General features: G+C 39.0%; 1 protein-coding gene across 1 annotated transcript in view; it reads left to right on the forward strand.

The window, feature by feature from the left end:
• The window catches only part of MARCHF1 (membrane associated ring-CH-type finger 1), a 593,424-nt gene that overhangs the window by 266,006 nt on the left and 313,265 nt on the right, over window positions 1-14,153 (forward strand). The window contains exon 4 of the mRNA XM_032632580.1: window positions 2,093-2,241. Coding sequence (XP_032488471.1) covers window positions 2,131-2,241 — 111 coding nt within the window. The 5' untranslated portion in view covers window positions 2,093-2,130. The remainder of the gene's footprint in view (window positions 1-2,092; window positions 2,242-14,153) is intronic.

Genomic DNA, 14,153 nt, shown 5'->3' on the forward strand with positions numbered 1-14,153 from the left:
ATACTACATCAGCAGGTATAGTCCAAAGTTTAATAGCCCTGTCATGATGACTTGTTCAACAAAACAGTTCAGAAAGATGGTTTGCACAAGCAAACTTCAGGGGGGACGTCTAAGATCAAAGGGGCAGGCAGTCGCCTTGAAGTTGAGCATATAAATTCACAAATTCAAAAATTAGGGAGTCAGGAAGATCCTAGTTATGCTTGGATTTTAAAATTCTAGAGAATATTGCACTGAATCTGACTCACATCAAAAATGAAAGTAATCTTCCTCTTATGGCTTTTCCATGCCTACTTCAGTACCTACAGTATAGTAGAGGCTCAAGAAAAACTTAAGAATTAATGTTGACTGAATAAGGAGGAATATAGCTATGACCACCACCATCACAAGAGAAGGCTACAAATGAAATTAAACTGCTTTATTTAATCTCAGAAACTGAATAGGAAATAAGAAGTCGACTGCTTTTAAAAACATATCCCAGAATGGGTACTGATGATATAATTTTTGTGGGCCACTTTATTATGCTTTTTATTCATGCATGAATTCAACATTTTATTATAAGCACTAAAGTGATATATTTAATTATGGAGTTAAAAATTTTTTTAATTGCCAAATGACTTACAAGTAGGACATTTGTTTGTACTTGATTAAACTGTTTGGTCGTTATGTATCATTTCACTCCCTGCTTTTGAATAAAGATGCTCATTTACATTTACTGTTAGTACACTTCAAGAAATGTAGTTAAATACTGATGACTAACCAAGATACTGTGTACCAGGAATGTGGAAATATTTAGTTTCTGTGGAATGCAAATTAGTTGGATATGCAGATTTTGCATTACACAGATCAGTGTTTTCAAATAAAATCTCAAGCAATGTGTTTGAAAGGGCAAGCATTAATAACTTGTTGCTCATTCACACAATTGTTTTGAAGCTCCCCTCCCCATTTTCCTGCACCTCAGATGAATGACTCACTCATATAAGATTGCCAGTCTTATTTAAAAGGCCATTCCATTGAGTATCTTAGACTTAATTTTTATGAAAGTTTTTAAAAAATAATTTCCTATTTACATTGTTAAGATCCATTTCACTTGAGTATTTTGTCATTTACAGTAATAACTCATCAATCTGTTAATGCAACCTTTCTTAATGTTACTTTTATTAGTCCTATGAAATGTGCTATTTTGAACCTCTGAAATGTTATAAACCACCAGATTGCTAATTGCTTTGGATACTGTGAAAAATAATTGCTCCACATTATTTTTTATATTTAATTGACAGTGTAATGCATTTAACTAAAGATCTGCAATGAACTATTTCTAATTACTGAGCGTAGTGGAGTGGAAAAACTAGGCTGTAAAACTTTACAAGGAAACGATGTTTTCTTCATTACATTAAAAGTTATTGTTGCTATAACTTTTTCAGAGACAAACAAAAAAATTCCTTAAATGGGAAGTTCTGGAAAGCTAGAAAGAGTTGTGGCATATTTTTTTTCATGATATAGTAAGGATATTTTTTAAATTATTATTTTAATAGATTGGTGATGGGCGTCATATACTAATTTTACCATGCTTGCCCTAAAATGTCTCCCTCTTTAGTTGGCAGAATTTTATGAGAGAGATAATCATGCCACTGCCAGAACGAGTAACGTTCATCACTGGCCTGTGTTCGATTCATTCTGCATCTGTAGGACATTCAGCTGAAAAGCTATGCCAAATTTTAGATATTGAAATATGTAGATATATCAGGAACTGAGTCTGTTCTTAGCTCTCAAGGTAAGAACTTCTTGTTAGAAACCGATCTTTGAAAATAACTTAGAACCTGATGCAAGGAATTCCCACCACCTAAAAGTGTCACGAATTGAGGTGTAAAACGTTAAGCTCTTTGAGTAGACGTGTACTGTTTTCATTGCCTGTGGTTCTGAGGTTATTAATGGTCAGCGTATTCTTCTTTTCCTCCCTATAACACCTGGCTAAAATAAAGTGCCTCCACTGGTATTACATTAAATTGCTTATTTCATTTCAATGATGTACATTTTCCAAAAAACAGACATCTAAAACAAGTGACCTGTTTCAGGGAATGTAAATTATTTTCAGAATTTCAGAAATTGAAAAGGGATAAGAGGAAGGAGAAAATGCTGGGCTGGTGTGAAGCGATAGCGCGTAACCCTCGCAGGATCCCTAACAACACGCGGACCCCCGAGGGCTCAGAGGAATGGGCTGACGCCTCGCAAACCTCCACACTGGTGAGTGCAGCCATGGTACCTCCAATGGCTTGTGTGAATGGATGCGGAGGGAATGGGGAGGGGGCCGGGGAGGGCTTCCTCAATAGTTCTCTGCTTTGCAATGTATTAATATTGCTCATATAGACATCGCTGAATCAACGGGTGGTAATAAAAACATCTTAATTTCATAGAATCTAGAGTTTAATTCAGGTTAACAATTTTTGTTTTTCTTTCTGTTTCTTTGGACATCGCCCGTCCATTATGTCAGGGACCTTACAGAGACATTTAAAGTTTATACCTTGCATTCTACACTTCAGTAATGGAATCACTGGAGGAAAACGAGTACTGTTATCCAAAAATAATGAAAAATCAGAATCCTACCTTCTGTATTTTCCTATATTGAATCCTTTTTAAAGGCATTTTTTAGAATATATAGGATTCAAAAAATTATAATTTTGATATAAAATCGTGAATTGCTAAAATGATTTGAAGACCAGATCAATAATATACTCTTTCTTGTTTTGTTTTCTGCGTTAAGTTTACACGTTCGGCTTTAGCTAGCTTTTATTTCCCAGTGATTAGGAAAAGAGAACTCATTAGCAAAAGGAGTTTTATAAGTTCTTTGTTAAGATGTTGGCTGCAACATACTTCATTTTGATTTAAGGAAGGAAAATTCCATTCAATCTCTAAGTTTTAAATTGACATGTTGTATTTTAATTGCTATTTTACCATTTTATAAGAACACGTACTTTCATTAGCCTGATTTATTAGTTGATGAGCATATAATTAAATATAAGCAAAGGTTTTAGGTTGATTTTTTTACTTTTGAGTTATTTGATAATTTCTATCATTTTACATAAAAACAATGGTCCTGAGCAAACATTATAGAGTGAATTTCAAGAGAAACCATGGAAAGGAATAGGCTTTCAATTGATAAAACATAGAAATGGGAATTCTGTTTAATTCCATCATCTTAGACCGTAGGGAGAGGGCTGAGGGTATGAAGAAAGTATGCAATGTGATTGGACAAAGTTCTAGGGAATAGATTCTTTGAAATTATTATCTGCAGTGTTTCATCTCAGTCATATGCTCTTTAGTAAATTACCGTTTTCAATAAAACTGCTTGGCATGAGTTAACACCATTTAAATCCACATGTTGCACAATATTTATACATAAAGCTGGATTTTGTAGGTACCATGCAATAACTAAAATTTTTTAAATAAAAATGTTACTTCTGTGATCTCATTAGAGTGGCTTTAGTGCTTAATTACTATTTCATAGAACCATAGATCAAAACCATTAAAAAAAATCTTGAGCCAACATTTGGCCTGACTTTCTCTTATAATTTTGGGTAACCTAATATTAGCTTCATTTTACAAATGTGTAGTGGCCCAGAGAAATTAAGTGACTTTCCCAGTGTCACTTAGCTAGTAAATGTCGCTTCTAGGATTACTAGAAGCCTGGCTTCTGAAGGTAAGGCATGCTGTATTAGGGCAATAGTCTTCAGTCACTGTAACCTAACCCCCAAATCTCAGAAAAATAAAATGTTTCTTATGTCATAGCTCATGTGTCTAGGGCAGCTCTCCTTGGAGGTTCACTGTCAAAGGTTCACTGATTATTCAAAAACTCCATCCCTCTTTTTATGCTGCCTTCTTAAGTACATGGCCTCTTAGGTCACTGAGGAAAGGAAAAGGCTATGCTGTCCATTGTGCATGAGCTATTATGGAGCAACCTGAAGTGTGTAGACATCCTTCCATTTGCCACAACCTAGTCTCATAGCCCCATCTGAACTGCAAGGGAGGCCGGTGAATATCAGGAAGCCATGTGGGCAGGAAAAGCAGATAAGGACATCTCTGCCAAAGTCCACTCTTGGGGTCGCCAAACATTCATGTCACGTTTCCACTCTTTCATTAAGAAGGGCTATTATTTTCCAAGAGAGATAAGTAAACATTCTTTCAGTCACTGGATTCAGTTAAAATTCATGGTCTCTGGTTATTCATTGTCCTCATCTAATGATGATGATGGTCAATCACCTATAAATAAACGATTTATATTTTGCAACCAGCTCCCAACATACATATATACCCAATATGAAGGAGAGGAGTAGGAAAAGGGAAACCACAATAAACACTCACATTTGGAAAGAGAAAGAACTAAACGTACATGGAAGTCAGTGGTGTATTCCTGCTGGACAGACATTGTCAAGTCTCCCTGACCTCTAGGTCAGGGAGGATCCTTGAATTGGCTTTGACCCTGCTCCCTGGGAGATCTCCCTTGTCCCTGCTTTCCTCTAGCCTCTGGATACGCCCTCTGGGAAGTTCTTCCTTTTCTGTTATTCTCCTTATCCACATTCAAAGTGCCTAATGAAACGTGTATAGCCTTAAAATATTTTATTTCCCTGTTTGGGGAAAATTATGGAACCAAGAGTTGTTTTAAGTCTTAGGAATTTCAAGGCTCATACTGCTGGAATCACGGTATTTCAGTACGACGATCCTCGGCAATCTGCTAGGGCTCTGATCTCTTCGCTTTCCGGTAGTCCATGTGCCTAGCAGAGTTCTCTCTTGGTTGCCCTTGATTTCCAGTTCTCCATGTCTCTATCTCAGCATGATCGTATCTTGAAGAACAGGCAGGAGGACCACACCCTTAACCTCTTTGTCCAGAGATGCTTTGTTCAACTGAGAGGGTCCACTCGGTGTCAGCTCTGAAAATCATATGAGCCTTGAGTCACTTTATTCAAATGAAACTTTTCATTGGACCTTTGTTACTCAACACTCACTTCAATGGCAGGTCTACCAGTTGGGGTTTAGAAGGAATCAGGCATTGGGTCCAACAAACCTTGAAACTTTCGGATTCTCTGTATTCCTGGTCAGATCTGCTTTCACACAAACCGCTTAGTTCCTGAGATGGTACTTAACATACATTATTAAGTTCTGTTTTTCAATCTGTTTTGAGTGTTGCCAGCCCAGCAGGCCCAGGGTCTGCCTCTTGAGTTAATTCAAATAGAGATTTTGCCAATAGTTTTGCCCAAACGTCATGCAGATAAATAGCTTTCTACCTTTGTAATCAGTTTCCTCCCTCCCCGTTGCTTAAACATTAAACAAATGCCACATATTTTAGACTTTTCTTATGGTAGCACAGACTTTGGCTAACTGATTTCTGTATTTGGGTAGTTATAAAAGTTGGGGTACAGTCAAGAAAACAGAAATAGGCAATTTTAACAATATACAATGTGAAAAATTATTTAATCTGCTATTGGAAGATTGAAAATGTCAGAAAGGTACACAAGTTTGGTAACTTCAAGAAGTAGCAACCACCCATACAGAGGAGTCACACAGGGAGGAGACTAGAGCTACTCAAACCTAAAAGGTTGACGGAGGGACCCCTCAGAACTGCACCCCAACTCTGAGGAGGGATGCGTCTCAGCTGATGAAGGAACGTTGGAGCTCAGAGGAAGGACCCTGAAGATCTAGGACCCAGACTCCTGAAGGGGATGCACTGCTCAATCCTTATATATTCAAGTGGGGGGAAGGGGCTGGTGCAGTAAAGGTAGTTCAGGGCGTGTGAAAAAAGCTTAGAAACTGGACCCACCTTCCACTGCCGACTTAAGTCTTGTGGGATAACGCTAACAGAAACAGAGTCCTCTCTCTCCTCTTGTCTAATGGTTTCTTTTAGCACTAGCGTTGGCAGAACCTGACCAAGAAGTAAATGTCAAAGGAGACATCTGGTTTGAAGGCTCCCAGCTCCAGCATCTCGGTGTAGAATACAGGAGAACGGATTTAGGGCTGAGTGATATTAGCTTAGTAATCAGTATGGAAAATTAAGAATAGAAGCTTTAACGAACTCTCAGAAATTTCATAGGCTTAACATAATAAAGGTTGGTTTTCACTCATGGCTCAGTCTGATACAGGACATTTGGTCCTCAGACAGTGAATGCAGAGATATCTGCTCCTCCCATCTCCCAGGGCTGCTGTCTTAAACACAGGCCTCCTGGTATTGAGTTTATCAGTTAAGGGGTGGAGTATGAATGGGTGACTATGTAGATATCCGTTTAGGTTTGGAAGTGCTAAGCATCACTACCCTGATGCCGTTGGCTGGAACCAATGACACATCCCAGTGTATCTGTCAGAATGATGGGAAATAAGGGCTTCCTATATGACCAGAATAGGGAAATTGAGAGCACTTGACCAGCCTCTACCACAATGCGTTCATTCTTTGAGTGGTAGCAGTTTTGTCCTGCCTTTCCATTTTATAGCCCCAGGATTTAACTCTTACTCTCTGCTGTCACCCGGAGCATTTGAGGCTTTTCTGTACAAATCATACCTCATCTAATGATGATGGGGTGGGGGGGAGAAAAAGGAGGATGAGGAAGATACGGATGATGGTTGTTTGCCAGGAGCGTTTCTAAGCACTTCACACACATTCCCGTTTGTAATGCTACAAGGATCCGATGAGGTGGGCATGATCATTATCCCTATGTTGTGGATAAAGAAACTGAGCTACAGAGAAATGTAAAACCTGCTGAAAGTGGCTTGGGTAACGACTGGTGAAGCTGAGATTCCAACAGTCCAAGCAGTCTAAAACCAGAGGGCTGCTCTCCTGACTTTCAGGTTGGGGGAAAAAGTCATTATTTGAGTTGACACATTTGGTTAAACAGAAAGATTGTAAAGGAGATAATAATACATTACAGTGTGTGACATAAAAACAAATAGGGCCTTTTCTTTATAATCTCTTGATTACATGTGTCTGTTAGATTACTCTCTGCTCTGCATTGACTGACATATAAATATGGCCAGTATCACCATTGCATCCTCAATAACTGACCTAATTGAAAAACAATAGCACTTTTTTTTAATCTACAATGCAGTTCAAATTATCTGCTTTTTAAATTCAGAAAGTGCTTACTTAGCCTAAAATCCCTTGAGTAAGAACATTGAAGGGTTTGAGAGATACTTATTAAGCAACCATCTTCATAGTCTTAACCTATGGGGGGAGGGAGCCCTTTGTATGACAGGCAGGGAAGAAACCTTTGAAATTTATTGTAACACAAGTTTACATGTTAAGAACAAAACAAAATATACCTTACACTGACTATACCCTTAAGCAATTGCTTGAATCAAATCAGAGTTCAACGTTAAATTCAAAATGAGAGCAAAAGATTTCATAAGAAATAGAAATAAGAAGGTAAAAGATTTTATGAGGAATGGAGTTTAAAAAAAATCTATGGAAGTCAAAATAGGGAGATCGAAAAATACCATTTTAGGTAATCATCAATGACTCCAGAAAAAAGTACTTTCCTCTAATCAGTGATGGTTCTTTAAGGCTATAAATAGACTATGGTTCGGTAGAAAAGAAGAACAAAGTGTCACTCTATGTGTTAGATGAGGTGATTTGCCACTTTCAATCGTGTATGCATCAGCTCAGGGCACATTTTCCAGGCTTCTGTGTACATGGTCTGGGATGAGGTACTTGCTGCTCTAGAAAAGACTGAAGATACTAGATAAAGCTTTAAAGGAGAAGTATGTTTTATATATATATACACATATATGTATATAATTATTTGTAATAAGACATATATTTATAAAGCTTTATAATTTTCAAGCAGTCTTTATGTCCATTGTGTCATTATAGCTCACAACCATTCTGAAATGCAGGAGTCCCCAGCCTCCGGGCCACAGACCAGCACCAGTCGATGGCCTGTTAGGAACCAGACCGCACAGCAGGAGGTGAGCGGAGGGCAAGCAAGCGAAGCTTCATCTGTATTTAGAGCCGCTCCCCATCGCTTGCATTACCGCTTGAGCTCTGCCACCTGTCAGATCAGCAGCTGCATTAGATTCTCATAGGAGCGCGAACCCTGCTGTGAAGTGTGCATGAGAGGGATCGAGGTTGCGCCCTCCTTATGAGAATCTTATGCCTGATGATCTGAGGTGGAGCTGAGGCGGCGATGCTAGCGCTGGGGAGCGACTGCAGACACAGATTATGATTAGCAGAGAGGTTTGACTGCACAGAGACCATAATCAATCAATGCCCTTGAATCATCCCAAAACCATCCCACCGCCTGGTCTGTGGAAAAATTGCCTTCCATGGAACCGGTCCCAGGTGCCAAAAAGGTTGGGGAACATTGCTGAAATGTACACAATACAATTTAATTATTCAAGTACATAGTGAAACGGAGATGCTGTTAAGAGTTTAAGTAATTCACTCCAAATCATAAGGACTCAGGACTTCTAATTTCCAGGTTATTTATATACCACACCCATTACGAGAAGCTGATAGTGTTTTGGGCATAATATAAGTGAAAATAGTGTATCTCAAAAAGCTGAAGGAATTCACCCCGGTGGCAAATCAGAATTTGTGATTTCTGTCTAATTTTAAATCCCAAGATTTTTCCAACTTGCTATAAACTCTTTCTAGGAATAATACAACTTAATAATACACACTTTAGAGATCAAATTTTCAGCTACTGGACGACTAAGTACCTCCTTACATAGCCTGATAAGTCTTTATTAATGAAACAGGCAACTAAAAAGATTCATGTTTAATTACGTCATAACCTTATTTTCAAAATCGAACAGTTGTGTTGAAGGTTAAAGTTCCATAGTTATTGAGCTTATGAAAAATCAGAAGTTAAAATGATGCACTTTTATTTTTACTTCTTTTTGTACGTTTTAATTGAAAAGCCATACACCATCATCAGCTTTTTTGTTGTTCTTGTTGCTCATGGACTTTACTAGTATTTTCTTTGGTTTATATTAAACCAGCCCACTTGGACATTTGCGTAATATAGATGAAATCAGCCCCTGAACTTGAGACTTCTTCATCTGGGATCCCATTCTTTATGATTTAGTGAACAACGACTGGATATCAAACAGAAAATGAATGCATGCCTAGAATTTATATAACTTTAATTAATTACGAGTGATCCTACCATTTCAAAGATAACATCACAAAAGAGCAAAATTAGATGAAAACATAAAAGAAAGTCAGGTAGAGCTTTTGCTATAGACAGATGGATATAACATCTTTTTCCTTAGTCTATGCCAAAATTTGTAATGTTGATATCATTTGCTACTGGAAATAGCCATATTATCCAAGTCTAGTAGGTTGAAGTATTTTGTATTCAAAATTAACAAAATGGGGCTTCCCTGGTGGCGCAGTGGTTGAGAGTCCGCCTGCCGATGCAGGGGACGCGGGTTCGTGCCCCGGTCCGGGAAGATCTCACATGCCGCAGAACGGCTGGGCCCGTGAGCCATGGCCGCTGAGCCTGCGCATCCGGAGCCTGTGCCCCGCAACGGGAGAGGCCACGACTGAGAGGCCCGCGTACCGCAAAAAAAAAAAAAAAAAATTAACAAAATGTTTTAAATTATTTGCCTTCTATGAGTAACTTTCAGCAATGGTGTTGTTTGAATTGATTAGAGTATGGTGTATTGAATGTAATATATAATATTTAATCATTAAATTGGAGTGAAGAAATACATCCTTTTGATCAATGACCATAATATTTGATCCAAATCAACTATCTTTATGCAAGAATGGTAACAAATAAAACTGAGGGAAAAAGGAATCTGCTTCATAAATTAGTAATATGGAGATGATGTTTATTATGCAAATGAAGGAGATAGGAACAGGGAGTATATGTGTATTCCTAATAGATCTAGATTATATGCCGAAAAGCTTCTTTTCCTAGATCCTTGCATGGCTAGCTTCTTCCTTCAAGACTTGGCACATCTACCATAGCAACTTTGACTGGAGCTACTCCTGATTTTCATCCAACTGTGCCTCACCCATTCCCTCTCTACACCAATTCTGATTTTCTTTTTAATAGGTTCATCCTAATCTGAAAATAGTTACATAAATATGAATGCATGTTGGTTTATTTTCTGTTTTCTACACTAGGATATAAGACGAAAAGGGAAGATCTGTCCTGTTTACCTCTATATCCCTGGTGTTTTGAACAGGATAGGAACGGAATAAAATTTGTAGAATGGATAAACAGCTTGAGCAGACAGCACGAACTGAGAGAAAGCAAAATTATTTTTTGTTTATAAAATTCTATTCAGTACGATATCTCATATTAAATCCCTCTTACTAGAAATGCCTATGCCTTAAAATATGGAAGAACTAGTCTGAAAGGTCAAACAATTCTGAGATGGTTTCTACGACAAAAATACATAAAGTTTTGGAAACTGAAATCGTGATTATAAAAGCTACATTCCGTTGGAATAAGGCTCCCCTTTGGTAAGAATTTAAAATATTGCAGAGAGCTTCCCCAGTGCGTGAGACAATGAAATGTAAATGCGTCCTTATTAAGAAAACACATTTACCGATTACGGTTTACCAGAGTCATCTTCCTTACTCTCTTGCTTTCCAATTATCCCCTTAGTCGATTTTTAGTCTTAGCAGGCTGAAGGAAATCATGTATCTGCCTACAGCAAATGGACTGGTATTGCCCTACAAACATAATCTCTCTTAGGAACCAAATAAATGGTAAATAAAAAGAGGAGTTTGAGTATATTAAATTTCTCATTAAACATATTGACTTATTTTCAATAGGTTCACCCTTATTTCTTTCAGTCTCTGAGCAAGTGGGCCAGCTTCTCATTGTGTGATGGCCTTTATACATTCTGAAAATAAATAAGTCAGGGCAGATAGAGTTTGCAAGATTTTTTTAACCTCATTTTCTTCCTCCCTTGGATTCTTATTTGATCGTTTATCAGTTATTACGTTTAATTGCTATTACAAAGCCTTTACTAAGTACTGCCAAAGGCAATAGTGAATGAAATCTAAATTTTTATTAGAATAACTATAAAAAACGAAGGAGGGAAATGGCATAAAAGACCTTGTGCCTTTCAAGAGCTTTGATTTTTGTAAGGAAGTAAATCATTAAAAATATACGCCAATGGTTTTTATGGAAACAGATTGAACTGAAGAATGCAAAGGGGCGGAGACTGGTGCCTCAAACATCACATCACAAAGAAAGGTTACATTCGCCGTGCAGCTTAAAGTAATGCCTTAACCTTAATTGTATAGCTACTGAACAATGTCAAAGCGTGATTATTCACAATAGTAATGATTGATCTAAAAATGCTCCTCAGAGGAAGAGATCTTTTCCTCTCCAGAGCAAGTCACCAGATCATATTCAGAGCTGTTCTTTTTCAAAATGTGTCATGTCTTTCTGTTTCATTTAGATATAAATTAAATTATGAGCTCCTCAAAAAAATGTTTAATTCTCAATAGTTGTTTAATTCTACTGTCTGTGTAGTATTTAGAACGTACTGATTTTCCAATACACTGATTTAATTTTCTGAGACCCAATGGTCATTGTTGTGTGTACCCAGATAGACAAGTGTGGAGTTGAGTTGCCTGTTTTCTCTCCACTCTTAGCAGGCTGAAGTGATACAGACAGCAAAGTCGTCTTCCTTGTGTTGGTTTTTGTGGGAGTGTCGTCATGTTTTATAGCAAGGGACCAGGCAGGACACATTGACGTGATATTTGTCAAGTCAGCTTGTTTGGGCCTCAGAATAAAAAAATGTACCTGGAAATAAGTGGAACATGTCAGAGTGGTCCTGAAGAATCCAAGCTATTTCTGTGCAACAATCTTCTCACTCCGTCTTCTTACTCAAATAGGATAGAGTTCATTTATAGCTCAGATACATTTATATCTCAAACCACCATTACCAATAACATAATAAGAGTATTTTTAATGCCTGTTCTATGCTGACGAGTTTAGATGTGTATCTCAAAATGTCCTGGTAACCCTGAAAGCAAGTACTGCTGTGCTAATGACACCTGCGGAGAAATGAAGATGCAGGAAGACTAGAAAAGTGGCAGAACAGGAATCCAGAGTTCTGTGCTACTTCATAGAGTGTATTTTGTTCATTGAAATATTTGATAGTCACATCATTTAATATGATGTTGCTTAACCTAGAGTAGCTACCCTACTAATTCATCACTGTGGTCGTTGAAAGGCCTGAGGGATGAATTGTTTGACATCCAGGGCTGTCCATTGCTGAGTTTCAGTTTGGGACTCCAGAGCTGTCTGTTGTCATGGAAGAAAATAGGGGTAAGGCTCGGGGGAAATGGAGTGATTCAGAGCTATCGGAGTCACACTTGTCACCCAGCTTACAACGTGTCTTCATTTATTCATTTAACTACCCTGTATTGATAGTTGGCTTTGTGTGAAGCCCTGCACTATGCAATAAATGTACAGGACTGAAAAAAAGACAGTCCCTATCCTCAAGAATCTAGGGAAGAAAACAAATAAATGAGTAAGTCAAAGGTAGGATAGTAGAGGGAGTAAAGACAGGGTGTTAGAAGACCCCTTAGGTGACGCTGGTCCAGCTGTGGGAGTTCAAGTTCCCTGTAGACACTGAGAGTTGGAGATATGAAGAGGATGGTGGTAAGGAGGGACGAGAAGGGGCATTCCATGACCCTGTGTAAACCATTTATCAAGTGAAAATTAAAGTGCTGAATTTCGTTTACTTTTTTTTTTTTTTTTTTTTTTTTTTTGGTACGCGGGCCTCTCACTGTTGTGGCCTCTTCCGTTGTGGAGCACAGGCTCCGGACGCGCAGGCTCAGCGGCCATGGCTCACGGGGCCCAGCCGCTCCGCGGCATGTGGGATCTTCCCGGACCGGGGCACGAACCCTTGTCCCTTGCATCGGCAGGCGGACTCTCAACCACTGCGCCACCAGGGAAGCCCTGGGGTATGTCTTTTAAGAAGCCCTAAGTGCAGGGTTAAGAATCAGTGTGCATCAGAAGATAAATTACAACTCTTAGGTAGGTATGGATCTGAAGATGGGTCCCTACAAAGCCAGCTCCTTCCTGTTACATGGAAGGAAACTCTTCCTGCTGCAAACAGTCTAGTTAGCTTCATGCTAATTCCTGACGCTAGAAAAAGAAGCAAACATTTCATTCAATCTGGCCTAAGACCACCATATGTTTTTCATCACCAGCCTATCCAAGGGAACTGTGCCATAGGTGTTATTGTTTCTAATACGTTTTGAACTTTGCTTGAAAGTTGTCTTTCCAAAACAATAAATAGACCCCAGTGCTCTGAAACCATCAATGCTCAGCTTTGCCTGTAACACAAACTCAGAGCTCGTTACTGTGGTGTGTGAATGAGGCTCTTCAAATTCGAGCTCTGTATTTACTACCACACATTCCTTTAGTGGCCCAAGCTCTGCCACACCGAAGTGTTGTCACATACCCTGCAAAAAGGACCACAGAAATGCTGGCTGGAGGAAACTCTGTACCTGAAAAAAGTAAGTACAGAAGGGAGAGAGATGAATCTGGGGGCTGAAAAATTCCTTTGGACCATTGCCTGTTATGTTTCTGCATGAATTAGCTTTCCTGCTTCCCTTTTCCCTGAAACCTCTGTTTTGGCCATTGGCTTTCTTTTTTCCTTTAATTCTGTTTTGATTTGGATTTAGTACATAGACTGACTTTGGACCATAGATGTGGTTCTAACCTGGCCTCACAACACTCTGGGTGTTGGGCCAGGAAGAGTTCCTTGGTTCTAAGAACAGAAGATTCCGTTGAGAGCATCTGGCCCTCACTCCCTTTATCAGTCAGGATTCAGTACCAGAAACAGAAACGACGTGAGGAAGATGGTTAAGATGGGATTTAAGTTGTTGGAAGGGCTGAAAACTATTTGGGCTGAGCTTCTTGGACATAATCCCACGATGACACTCTTGTCCCCATAAGGGAGAGGTCACTGTTTGTCCGGAACCAGGCTGGAGCCAGAGCCCCATCTGTACTATCACAGCTGCCTCGCAGCATCTCCAAAACCCATAACAGGTACTTCACTGCTGCTGTTGGGACACCTGAACATTTTCACACTCAGGACTGAAAACAGCCACTGCCACACAAGCAACAGAAAGGAGACTTCGTTTCCACTTTTCCAGATCTCAGGACGGCGTGTAATTGATGGGCCTA

Source organism: Phocoena sinus, chromosome 5, assembly GCF_008692025.1.
Source record: "Phocoena sinus isolate mPhoSin1 chromosome 5, mPhoSin1.pri, whole genome shotgun sequence".
NCBI lineage: Eukaryota > Metazoa > Chordata > Mammalia > Artiodactyla > Phocoenidae > Phocoena > Phocoena sinus.